The sequence below is a fragment of the Hyla sarda genome, chromosome 2, assembly GCF_029499605.1.
Source record: "Hyla sarda isolate aHylSar1 chromosome 2, aHylSar1.hap1, whole genome shotgun sequence".
In the NCBI taxonomy this organism is placed as follows: domain Eukaryota; kingdom Metazoa; phylum Chordata; class Amphibia; order Anura; family Hylidae; genus Hyla; species Hyla sarda.
In genome coordinates, this window is record NC_079190.1 from 244,466,654 (window position 1) to 244,480,853 (window position 14,200).

Below are 14,200 nucleotides of genomic sequence, written 5' to 3' on the forward strand. Positions count from 1 at the left end.
TTCTATTTTTTCATTCTACCCTTTTTAATTAATTTTTTTTGTATAGTATTTTGGGGTAGTCATCTTGCAGATGTTTCTACGGCTTTCAAAGATATGCTTTACAGCAAGGCCTATAGTCACGAGCATTGACAGGTCTGGACCAGACCCTATTCACATGAATGAGAAAGGTTTTTGAGAATGAGACACACTTTGTGACCTGTGCAGAAGTCGTTCTACAGGAAGAGGGTGTCTGAGCTCTGATCTTCAGCTATTGTGAATGGTGTCTTATCTATATACCGGTCTATAAATAAATTGGGTATCGTTGTAATCACATTAACCTACAGAAAAAAGATAGCATGTCATTTTAACCATAAAGTGTACTGTGTAGAAATGACACCCCCAAATAATAGTTTATCAACATTTTTGCTTTTTGTTTTGGGCCTTGTCATAGATTTTGTGGTAAAATGAGTCATTACAAATTTCAATTGGTTCTGCAAACAAACAAGCCCTCACATGGCTCTGTAGGTCAAATATTTAAAGAGTTATGAATTTTAAAAGAAAAAGGCAAGTAAAAAAAAGCACTACAAGGCTGCATATCATAAATGTGATTACATTTTTAACATAAAAACTTTTTTAAACAATAACTTACTACTTGATGACACATTCCCTTTAAGCTTCAAATTAACAAGTATGGATACCCACACACATAAGAGAACAGTCTGTCAACCATTTCAAGCTTATAGGGTCTTTTGTTTTAATGTAACATATGCTGAAGCCATTGTGGTCCGGAAGTGGCTTATTCCCATTAAAAACAAGAGTATGCATTAGCATTGGAGAATAAAAAATAATTTTTATGAACTTTTGGATGAACAAATATTTGGCTGATAGCTATAAAGTGTATCACATTTTTAAACTAGAAAGACACATGGCAAAAATCAATAATCAACTCAATCTGCTATATGTCATAGTCCGCACTGGTTAAATTCAGTCCATGATATTCATTTTGAATTAGTTGTCTATCTTATAAAAAGGGAAGGCTAATCCTCAGGATAGCTTATCAATTGCATATTAGCAGGGTTCCGACTCTTGGTACCCATTACCAGTCAGCCTCTTTAGTCTTTACCAGAGCTGAAGATAGGCCATGTATTTTGAATGGCCGGATTCTAGCTTGTCCCACTACTACGCTTTGCATCATTTCTTGTACTTTTGTCCTCAGGGAGTCCTGTTGACCTAGGAGCCAAAATACCCCTTTGCTACAATAATATTGTTACGCCGAGTGCTCCGGGTCCCTGCTCCTCCCCGGAGCGCTTGCGGCGTTCACCTCCATGCAGCGCCCCGGTCAGACCCGCTGACCGGGAGCGCTGCATTAGTGTCACCGGCGGGGATGCGACCCGCGTAGCGGGACGCGCCCGTCCGCGGCTCGCATCCCAATCTCCTCACCTGCCCCGTCCTCCGTCTGCTCAGTCCCGACACGCGTGGCCCTGCTCCCTAGGGCGCGCGCGCCGGCTCTCTGAGATTTAAAGGGCCAGTGCGCCATTGATTGGCGCCTGGCCCAATCAGTACCTGCACCTGTGTCCTCCTTATAAAAACCCACTTCCCCTTCCTGGTATCGCCGGATCTTGTTGCCTAGTGCCAGTGAAAGCGTTTTGTGTATGTTCCAAGCCAGTGTTCCAGACCCTCTGCTGTTGCCCCTGACTACGATCCTTGCTGCCTGCCCTGACCTTCTGCTACGTCCGACCTTGCTCTTGCCTTGTCCCTTGTACCGCGCCTGTCTCAGCCGTCAGCTGGGGTTGAGTCGCTCTCAGGTGGAACGACCTGGGGGTTACTTGCCGCTGCAAGTCCATCCCGCTTTGCGGCGGGCTCTGGTGAATACCAGGAACCCCTTAGACTCCGTTCCCCTGGTACGGCCCACGTCATCACCCCACTGACACAGAGGATCCACCACCAGTGTCCTCGCTGCATACCTATCCGGATCCTGACAAATATATTTAGCATATACAGTAAAATATAAAATTTTGCAGAATGTTTGGTGGACTAAAAATCCCTCACACAAAATCTAGTCTGGATAAGGGAGTGGTCTTCCTAATGATGGAACAGAGCGATAACTGACATGGGATAGTAAATTACACAGCAATGCACATTGTGCAGGTGGCTACATAAGTCTAACAGCTTTGAGAAAATAGTCAATCTGAGCAATAATAAGGGCCGGTAAAATTCAAAATAGTCATTATAATGAGAAATAAAAAAAAAAATTAAAAATAAACTTACCGATAAGGTCCATTTACTGTTAAGATGCCATTACAAAATGAAACATTAAGGCAATTGAATTGAGTTCCAATCGGAATCAAAGCTTTGGATTTTGGAGCGGTATCAGAGCATGGGAAATTGGCCGCTGGCATCTGGTAGAGATGATAGTATTTTTTAGTTTGGAATAAATTGTAATCAGATGGATTACTGAGATCTTTTACAGTCAAGCTTGGCACAACTGTGGGGAGAAAGAAATAAAAAAAAGAGTCAAAATAACACAACCCTGTATAGACATCGTCCATGACATGTTTTCAACTTTTATTGTAAATTATTATAATAGGGAAAGAGAAGGAAATAAAATTAATTATCCTATCGTAATCATTCATTATAATGGCAATAGTTGATTGACATGTAGCAGAGTTGCCATCTGCCACTAGGGACCTCAGGACTTTGTGACATGGAACTAAATATTAGTGTATGTCCTAATACAAAAAAATAGAAATAAAATAATAATTACAACTTTTAGCTATAGCGTAGGGGAATTCAATATACTTCTGTTGTACGAACTAACTTGTATATATATACTTGACTCCCTGCAGATAAATCTAAGCACAGCAACATTAGCTCACAGGTGCGACAAATTAAATGTTTTATATATATATATATATATATATATATATATATATATATATATATTAAAAGAATGATATATAAGAATGTATTCACATACCACTATCCAGTGCAGTAACCAACCACACATTAGTTGTGTTATACTGGTGAAAGATGCACTGTGGTTGATCAAGCGCGAAGCTGTTATTCGTCAGCCTCCCTAAAACTGTCTTGACTGTAACTTGAGGAACATAAAATCGAACCACTGAAAGAGAACAGAATTGATAAATAGTATTTCCTTCATAGTATTTATATGCAGGTGTAACAACACTGGCTGGTCATTATACAGTATATAGCAGAACTAGGCTTCTACTTTAGCTGTCACCTTTCTAGGGTACTAACTGTGGCTCCCAGTACTCAGATAACCCCAGGACTCATAGTGGAGCAAAATAGAATGACTAACACTCTTTACGTACAGCCATGGACAAAGGTTTTGAGACAAAATCTATGGTTTTCACAAAGTTTGCTGCTTAAGTAATTTTAGATGTTTTATGGCACACGGAAGTACAATTATAATCATTTTATAAGTTTCAACACTTTTATTGACAATTATACAAAGACTCGATATTTACAGTGTTGACCCTTATTTTTTATTTTTTAAAGACTTCTACAATTCTCCCTGGCATGCTAGATATTAGCTACTGGGCCAAATCCTGACTGATCACAACCCATTCTTGTACTTGTAGTTTATCACAATTTCTGCTGTTTGTTTGTCCATCATCATTATTATTGAAATCTGGGGAATTTTCTTAGCCATGGACCAAAAATGTCATTGTTTTATTAACCGATCCACTTAGCTAGCATTTCGGCCTTGGTGCTCCATCATGCTGGAAAAAAAGCACGGCTCATCACCAAATTGCTCCTAGATCATTGGGAGAACTTGCTCTTTAAAGGGGTACTCCGCCCCTAGACATCTTATCCCCTATCCAAAGGATAGGGGATAAGATGTCTGATCGCGGGGGTTCCGCCGCTGGGAACCCCCGCAATATAGCATACGGCACTCACCTGTTTCTGCTCCGGCCGTCATGCCCCCATCCCTTAGACTTGCATTGAGGGGACGGGGTGTGACGTCACACGGGGGCAGAGTCGTGACGTCACGATCTTCCGTTCTGGTGGTCGGGACCAAGACCCTCCTGCTCTTCCGGAGCAGAAACAGGTGGGTGCCACATGCTATATTGTGGGGGTCCCAAGCGGCGGGACCACCGCTATCAGACATCTTATCCCCTATCCTTTGGATAGGGGATAAGATGTCTAGGGGTGGAGTACCCCTTTAAGGATGTTTAGATACCATTCTTTATTCATGCCCCATACAGAAACAGCAAAGAATCAAAGTAAACACCTACTTCATTTATTTCTTCATGTTAAAATGATATATCCAACAGGACAAAAATACAACAAAATGCTTGACGTGTTTCGAGTCTCAGTCAAATAATTCATATACTATTGAGATGTGCAACTTGCCACTATAAACACTTAACCAGCAGATGTTTTGTGTCAGACTCCAAATTTTTGGTCACAACTGTACATACCATGATAGGAATGTAACAAGAATGAGATGGCAACCCACTATTTGATGACTGGAACTGGAGATTATGGTTTGGATGATACAACTGAATGATAAAGATAGCACCCAGGGATGAAACAAAAGATGGCAACACAAAGATTTACACACAAATCAAGAAATAGACAATGAACTAAGAAAACAGAACCAACACTTGAATAGACTTACACATTACATACTCTATAGTGCACACAGATCACATTGCCCTGGATATTTTCAAAGGCTAACGAATCAAACTCCACCCATACTATCCAGCCCCAAACAATCAAAGATTATCTGATCCATTACTCTGAAATCAGGCTATGAGTCTCATACATACTAATAAAACAGGAGAAAAGGGAATAGCAGGAAGATTCCTGCTATACATAACATGGCTGCATTGGCCTACCATAGTAATATACGATCCTCTGGTGGGTTAGGGCTCTGCCATGTTAAAGGTCACAATATTTTTTTATTTACAACTTTTGTTATTTGATAAAATGCAGTTGAAATTCTTTTAAAGCAAACGAAAAAAATGCAAATTTTTTATTTCGCCTATTTCTAGTTATTTTTCTTAAACTTCTAAGAATAGTACAAACAAAGAGAAAAATAAAATGCAAAAAATATAAGAAATAAAATAAAATGAAAATCATATAAGGCCAAACTAGATGCACCATGTGGTCTTTTTCAATCTTAAATCTTCAACAACAAAAAAAACTTTTGTGGCTCCTTTCTGGTTAGTTGCAAATTTATAGAATATTTTTAAAGGGGTACTCCACCCCTGCACATCTTATTCCCTATCCAAAGGATAGGGGATAAGATGTCTGATCACGAGTATCCCACCGCTGGGGACCCCTCGGATCTCTCCTGCAGCACCCCCGTTTCTCAGCTGCACAGAGCGAGGATCGTCACGCTCCCTCCCATAGGTTTGCATTGAGGGGGCTGGACATGACAGCACGAGGGGGCAGAGCCGTGACGTGACGATACTCCGTCCCCTGCATCGCCCATCATCACCCACAGAGCAATCCTCGCTCTGTGCAGCTGAGAAACAGGGGTGCTGTAGGAGAGATCGCGGGGGTCCTTTGGATAGGGAATAAGATGTCTAGGGGTGGAGTACCCCTTTAACCTTTTAAGGACGCCGGGCATATGCATACGCCCTGCATCCCGAGTCCTTAAGGATGTGGGAATTCTGGTCCCCGCCGCTAGCCGGTTGGGGACCGGACCAGAATGCCTGCTGGAATCATTCAGCAGGCATCCCGGCACATCGCCGAGGGGGTCAGCGATCGCAGAAAATCGCATGTCAATTCAGACATGCGATTTTCTGCTATTCCGGGCTGATCGGGTCTCTGGTGACCCGATCACCCAGAAAATAGGGATGATCGGAGTTGTCAGGGACTGCCCTGATCATCCTGTAGGGATAGGAGTGAGGTCGCAGTGCTGCGATCTCCTCCTATTCCCTGCCATTGGTCAGAACTGATTCTGACCAATGGCAGGGCAGGACAGTGGGTTGCCATAGCAACCCCCCGTTCTGCCCACCCCTGGATGTCGAGGGGATGTCGAGGGAGATGGAGGCAGGTACCTGGAGGAGAAGATGCCTGGGGACGCCGGATCGTCGCTGGAGACTGCTGGATCCTGGCTCAGGTAGGGAAACCACGTTGGGGGGGGGGGGGGGGGGGGATAATCAAAGTGAAAGTAAAGGGCTCTTTACTGTGGCAACCACTAGGAAGGCCAAACTGCAACTCCCAGCATGCCAAAGGCTGTCTGGGCATGCTGGGAGTTGTAGTTTTGCAACTTCTGGAGGGTCACCACTGTTACAGACCACTGTTACAGTGGTGCCCAAACGGTAGCCCTCCAGATGTTGCCAAACTGCAACTCTCAGCATTCCTAGACTGCTCAGGCATGCTGGGAGTTGTAGTTCTGTAACATCTGTCCCTTCAGATTTTGCAATTTTCATGAAATTTTTGAAAATTGATGCTCTACTTTGAAGCCCTCTAATTTTTTCAAAAAGCAAAAATATGTCCATTTTATGATGCCAACATAAAGTGGACATATTGCATTTGTGAATAAAAATAAAATTTATTTGGAATATCCATTTTCCTTACAAGTAGAGAGCTTCAAAGTCAGAAAAATGCAACATTTTCAAAATTTTCATGAAATTTTGGGATTTTTCACCATAAAAGGATGCAAGTAACGCCGAAAATTTAGCACCAAAATAAAGTAGAATATGTCATGAAAAAACAATCTCAGAATCAGAATGTTCTGTAAAAGCGTTTTCGAGTTATTAATTCGTAAAGCGACGGTGGTCATAATTGCGAAAAAGGGCTCAGTCCTTAGGGTGAAAAAGGGCTGCGTCCTTAAGGGGTTAAGAATAGTACAGAGATATTTTCGTATTACAAAAATAATTCGTATTTAAAGTGCAAAGCAGCAACAAACATTCCTGGATTCCTGTAGTTTCTATATTTTTAATCATACTTTGTCGCTTCCGACCTCAGCTGTAAGGGTTAAACTGCAGGGACCAAAGTTTACTTCGGTCCCGGTAGTGCGGCAGGCCCCCGCCCGCCAGGGATCACACACAGCACCCTGCGATCGCGCTGCGGGGTGCTGCAGGGGGGACAGAGTGAGCTGTCAAAACACTTACAGCCCGCGGTCACTTCCGACCACGGCTGTAAGGGTTAAACTGCCGGGACCGAAGTTTACTTCGGTCCTGGCAGTGCGGCAGGGTCCTGGCCGTGTGTTACAGCTTAGTCCCTTCCACAATCTCATGGGTGCACTGGGCAGAACCTATGAGAACAATGGACGTGTATACTCGTCCTGGTGCGGGAAAGAGCATCCTGCCTGGACGTGTATACACGTCGATGGTCGTTAAGGTGTTAAGGCCAAAATCTGGTCCCTAAATGTTCAATCTCATTAAAACTAATTTTTGCTATTGCCCTCGTTATGGTAAATAAAAAATATTTCTAATATACTTTGTTTAAAAAATTTTTTAGTTTTCTATGTTTTATATGTGCTTAAAAAAGCTCAAGAGCACATTTCCGCCCATCTCATACACAGACTTTGGCCCAAAGCCCAAACACAGGAAGTGCAGTCTGGAGTGCTGAGGGGGGTGTGTCCAACCAACAGCATATGGCAGTTAAGTGTGAGTGGAGCTATGATTGGATGAGGCTGGACACACCCCCCTCAACACTCCAGGCTGCACTTCCTGTGTTTGGGCTTCTGTGTATGAGATGGGAGAAAATGTGCTCTTGAGCTTTTTTAAGCACAAATAAAACATAGAAAACTTCATTTTTTTTAAACAAAGTATTTTGGAAATATTTTTTATTTACCATAAGGAGTGCAATAGCAAAAAATGTTAATGAGAGTTTTAATGAGAGTGAGCATTTAAAGGGGTACTCCGCTGGAAAACATTTTTTTTTTTATTAGCTGGTGCAAGAAAGTTAAACAGACTTGTAAATTACTTCTATTTAAGAATTCTTAATCCTTCGAGTACTTATCAGCTGCTGTATGCTCCACAGTTTTTTTCCTTTTGAATTTATTTTCTGTCTGACCACAGTGTTCTCTGCTGACACCTCTGTCCATTTTAGGAGCTGTCCATAGTAGGAGAAAATCCCCATAGCAAACCTCTCCTGCTCTGGACAGTTCCTGACATGGACAGAGGTGTCAGCAGAGAGCACTGTGTTCAGACAGAAAGGAAATGCAAACAGAAAAGAACTTCCTGCGGAGCATACAGAAGGTGATAAGTACTGGAGGGATTAAGGTTTTTAAATAGAAGTAATTCGCAAATCTGTTTAACTTTCTGGCACCAGTTGATTTAAAAGAAAATGTTTTCCAGTGGAGTACCGCTTAAGGGTTTAAGTGAGTAAAAAAATCAAATTTGGTCAGAACTACTGTGAATTTTATCTGCCGCTTTGCAGCCGCTCACTATATTGTGAATTTGTGATCAGTGTCACCACCTTCTATGTATAGCGGTGAGATCCCTGATGGATCTGCAACAATATCCACAAACACATAATTTTTGCTGTGTAATTGTGACAGACCTGTGTAAAAAAAAAAAAATGCCTAGGAGTGTGATCTACACTGAATCACTGAAATGTAGGCAACATAATAAACAACATTTTTGCTACACATGGATGGCATAAAAAAAAACAAATAAAAAAAACATTCACTGTAAATTCTTGAGGATTTGTAAAATGAAATCCAAATCGCTAGCAAGTATACGTTTGGTCACAAACACACATACACACTTTATGTGGCTTAAAAAGAAAAAAAAAAAAGCCTAATGAATCCCAATTTGTTTTATTTATTTATTTATTTTTTGCTCTTATTGCTAATTTTTTAATCTTTTTTTTTGTGGCATTTTTCAATAATAGTGTGTTTTAGAAAAATTTTTTGTTGTTGAATTTTTCCAGTGACATTTTTTCCATTACACTCTGTTTGATTTGATAATTATGTAATTTAAAGGGGTATTCCAGGATTTTTTTCATTTGACTATGCTACATGGGGCTGTAAAGTTAGTGTAGTTCGTAATATAGTGTCTGTACCTGTGTGTGATGGTTTTCTCACAATTCTTCTGTGATTTTCACCCCAATATTTATTTTTAACAGCATACAAAATGACTGTTGTCTCAGATTTTTCCCAGGTTGCAATGCGGCCGAGACCTGACTCATTAGTCAGCTGATGGCAGGGATCCTGTCTGCTTCAATGGGTGGAGCAAATGCTTGGTGGGAGAGAGATCAATCTGCAACTAATGCAACAGCTGTAGGCACCCTGATTGAAAACCACAGGTCTTTTGAATGGGTGCAGCTAATTTATGTTTCAGTGGGTGGGGTGGCTGATGTGTAGGAGTGAGGAAAATGGAATTATGGGATTTGTAGTCAAAGAAAGAAAACTGAAACAGGAAATACCAGTTCACAAAAAGCTAGCAACAGTGTTATGGTAATCTCACAACATAGCCATTTAGCCCCAAGACAAGCGCAGATCCTTCCTAAGCATGTCCATTACTGTCTGCCAGGTACGTACTGAAATCACCTTATGGTGGATAACCCCTTTAATGAAACATGTCTGAAAGTTAGAAAGTGTGTGTGTGTGTGGGAGGGGGGGGGGGGGGGGTATGGCTGTTAAAGGACATTGTTTGATCGCGGGGGGTCCAACTGCTGGGGCCCCCTGCGATCTCCTGCACATGGTCACGGCTCTCCCGTGCAGGAGGCGTGCCGGCCACAGTATGACACAGCCGACACACCTCCTCCATGTAGCTCTATGGGTGAGGCGGGGAGGCAGCGTCGTGCCTTCCCCCCTCTCCCATAGAACTGTATGGAGATGGAGGAGAGGGGGCGTAAGCACCGACCTCTCAGGTCGATGCTACGTGCATTAGCGCTCACACTGAGTGCTAATGCCGGTGCCCCGTTTAGGAGATCGCGGGGGGTCCCAGCGGTTGGACCCCCGCAATCAAACACTTATGGGGATAAGTGCTAACCCCTTAAGGACTCAGCCCAATTGGTCCTTAAGGACTCAGACAATTTTATTATTACGTTTTCGTTTTTTCCTCCTCGCCGTCAAAAAATCATAACTTTTATATTTTCATCCACAGACAAGTATGAGGGCTTGTTTTTTGTGTGACCAGTTGTCCGTTGTAATGCCATCACTCACTTTACCATAAAATGTATGGCGCAACCAAAACAATACTATTTGTGTGGGGAAATTAAAAAGAAAACCTCAATTTTGCAAATTTAGGAAGGTTTCGTTTTCACGCCGTACAATTTACGGTAAAAACGACATGCGTTCTTTTCTATTACTGTTGCACTTAAAAAAAAATCGCAAACTTTTTAACCAAATTAGTATGCTCAAAATCCTTCTATTTTGATGACAAATAACTTTTTCATTTTCATATTTGCTTATTTAAAACTTTTAATACATTTTTTATTAGTTTTTTGGGAACAAACTGTTATAAAAAAAAGCAGCTATTTTGGACTTTTTCTTTTTTACGTTCACGCCGTTCACCGTACGGTATCATTAACATTTTATTTTAATAGTTGGGATATTTATGCACCCGGCGATACCGAATATGTATATGAAATATTTTTTTTTACACTTTTTGGGGGTGAAATAGGGAAATTGGGACAATTTAAGTTATTATTGGGGGAGGGGGTTTTTCTATTTTTTTTAACTTTTTTTTTAACTTTTAACTTTTTTTTTTACACTTTAATAGTCCCCATAAGGGACTATTTATAGCAATCATTCGATTGCTAATTATGTTCAGTGCTATGAATAGGACATAGCACTGATCAGTGTTATTGGTCATCTTCTGCTCTGGTCTGCTCGATTGCAGACCAGAGCAGAAGACCCGTGGAGGCAGGTGAGGGGACCTCCGTCTGCCGTTCTGGATTATCGGATGGCCGTGGCAGCGCTGGGGGTGATCCCATCATCCATTTTAGTGTCCGCAATGCTGCAGATGCTGGGATCTGTATTGATCACGGCATCTGAGGGGTTAATGGCGGACATCTGCACGACTCGCTGATCTCCGCCATTACCGGAGGGTCTCTGGCTGCTATCAGCAGCCGGGACCTGCTGCGCATGACCCGAGCATCGCTCTGATGCTTGTGGTTATGTATAGGACGTAAATGTACATCCTGGTGCGCTAAGTACCACCTCACCAGGACGTACATTTACGCCCTGCATCATTAACGGGTTAAACGGCTGCAGATGTCCTTTAAGACCAACGCTGAATATTAGAACAAAGGGGGAGCAGCACTAATTCATTGGAGCAGACCTCAATAAATACAAACTACTTTTGCTTAAAAGTGTAGGTACACTTTAAAGAATCTATAAACACCCACAAAAAAACTTGTATAAATATTCACACATGCATCTTTTTCATAGCAGGAAAAAAACAAGGAAGTCTTGTGAAAAATGTCAGTAAGTTCGAGAAATAAAAACTCCGCACCTTGAGAGTACTGTATTTTTAGAAAAATGTCTCGATCCCCAAAAAAAACCAATGAGGAAAAACACTACATTAAAACATTGTTTCTAGTTTGTTTAATATTTTCCTAAGGAGTTCCAGCTAACATCTACCTGCAGTGTTACAGGTAAAAGAAAGATACTGGTAAAAAATGCAAAAGGAAAGTTCGGAAAACATTATCTAGAACATAAGTCCAAAAGATCTTCTCTAGGAAATATCAAATAACATTTATTGAACAAATCTCTCTCTCTCTCTCTCTCTCTCTCTCTCTCTCTCTCTCTCTCTGTCTATATCTATATATATTGCAATTGGGTCCCTAAGAGCAGATTCAGTGTATAGCTGCAGCAAAACTTCTTGTGAACCAAATTGCAAAAATATAAAATGACAAAGACCTGTTGTCAATTTTGTATTCTGTCAATTTTGGATTGTATTGTGTATTTCTATGTTTCTGTGCTGAAGATGTATTTTATATTTAATAGAGGGAAAATATATAAGCTAAATGCTCACTTAGTTATACAAGTAATGTATTACTGTTTATCTCAAAATAGTGACAGAATAGTGGCATATCGAAAGTAGCTATGGAAGCTATCACTTGCCTGAAGTCAACAATGTCCTCCATACACAAGGTACAATATACTACTGAGAAAATCAGCTCAATAGAAGCTAAAATGGAAATAATTTCATACTGAGAAAAGAGAGATTTCTTTACCTGCAGATGTGGCTGTAGCCCCCAGCAGCAGGAGCCCCAGTTTTATGAGCAGAGCCATGATGGGATAACGTATTAGGATTTTAATGCAGTGGTGTAAGACATGAGTAGATGTCGTTCTTCTTCGTCTTACTCCAGATAATCTTTAACATCATTTTCTCTGAAGGGTTGGTATCTGCCCCTGGGAAATAATGGTCTCTTTTAAGGTCATGCATTCCTGACATAATGTAGAGAAGAATAGAGGACAAACACGTCAGACTTGTTTAAGAATACAAAGAATATAATAGCAGGGGATGTAATAAATAGGTACATGTTTAAGGGGTCCCAAAATTTCCTGATTAAAAAATTGAGGAAACTAAAGTACATGAACTACTGCTCCTGAAATTCTGATTCTGAACTTTTTACATGTATTATTATGGGATAACATTGGTGCAGTGACCAAGAGTAAATATCATACTAGGTGTGGTAAAAATGTGTTTTTTTTTGTGTTATGCGTAAGTGCCAAAGGTATTTGTAGCTAGCCAAACCCTAAATGGAGGTAAAGTAGTTGATGCACGGAACATACCTCACAGGAGATTGATATAATAGAATGTTTGGCATGAAACGGATGGCTACGAAACTAATGTCCATCCTGTGCAAATCATGTGCAACTATCAGAAATGTCTGGGTCATATATAACCTTGGGTCATATCTATCTATCTACCAAGCAAATTCCAAAGGAACAGCACACCATGTAGATCTGGGGGGTGCCAGCGGCAAGGGAGCCCGGTCAAGGCAATTCACACATCCGAAGTAAACCGCGGCACTCAATGGAAAAGGTGCAGAAAGTTGTGATTTATTCCATACTAATACAGAGCAAGCAACGTTTCAGCTGCCATGCAGCCTTTCTCAAGCATCATAGTAGTGACAAGCAAAGATATATATATATATATTTATATATATATATATATATATATATATATATATATATATATAGGTGTACATGTGATTAAAATCTTAAGAGTATGCAATCAAATCATTAAGGCATACAAGTAAAAAAGTGCAAAAAACATAGTACGATACAGGGTAAATTTACCTCTGTAATGTGAACTGGACAGTGATAAGTGCAATACCATAAAATCAATGCAGATCAAAGGCTGCAAGACATTATAAAAGTTATAAAATACTTTAACAATCTTGATTGACCAACATGTGAATAAGCTCAAAATAAATGCAAAATAAATGGATAGGCGAGACATGATGGCTGCACTCACCCTCAACACCATAAAAGGAAAACGCCATAGTATGATAGATTCATCCCGAAGCGTGTGGCGTGTCGGTGGTCCGAGACTTGGCACCTCCGGCACCGACACGCCACACGCTTCGGGATGAATCTATCATACTATGGCGTTTTCCTTTTATGGTGTTGAGGGTGAGTGCAGCCATCATGTCTCGCCTATCCATTTATTTTGCATTTATTTTGAGCTTATTCACGTGTTGGTTAATCAAGATTTTTAAAGTATTTTATAACTTTTATAATGTCTAACAGCCTTTGATCTGCATTGATTTTATGGTATTGCACTTATCACTGTCCAGTTCACATTACAGAGGTAAATTTACCCTGTATCATACTATGTTTTTTGCATTTTTTACTTGTATGCCTTAATGATTTGATTGCATACTCTTAAGATTTTAATCACATGTACAACTATATATATATATATATATATATATATCTTTGCTTGTTACTACTATGATGCTTGAGAAAAGCTGCATGGCAGCTGAAACGTTGCTTGCTCTGTATTAGTATGGAATAAATCACAACTTTCTGCACCTTATCCATTGAGTGCCGCGGTTTACTTCGGATGTATCTATCTATCACTTTTCCTGATGTGTTTGATTTTTCCATCTAATAGAGAAGCCCCCCATGCTATTATATCATCCTCAGTCTAATTCTTCTTCACCCCATTTTTGCTAACAATCCTGTTCCTCTAGAGTAGTGTACAGGTTCTTCCACTCTGTAGAAAGGCAAATGGAAACAACTAGGAATGGGCCCTTTCCATCCCAGAGCCACAACCCCTGCCTGTGTAGTTGGTATGCCTGTGGCAGAATCTTATCAGTCCGCACC

General features: G+C 40.7%; 1 protein-coding gene across 1 annotated transcript in view; it reads right to left on the reverse strand.

The window, feature by feature from the left end:
* The window catches only part of LOC130357429 (uroplakin-3b-like), a 28,066-nt gene extending 15,912 nt beyond the window's left edge, over positions 1-12,154 (reverse strand). Inside the window, exons 1-3 of the mRNA XM_056560122.1 lie at positions 12,097-12,154; positions 2,957-3,100; positions 2,248-2,464 (exon numbers count right to left, since the gene is read on the reverse strand). Of these exons, the coding sequence (XP_056416097.1) occupies positions 2,248-2,464; positions 2,957-3,100; positions 12,097-12,154 (419 nt within the window). The remainder of the gene's footprint in view (positions 1-2,247; positions 2,465-2,956; positions 3,101-12,096) is intronic.
* Between the last annotated feature and the right edge of the window lie 2,046 nt (positions 12,155-14,200).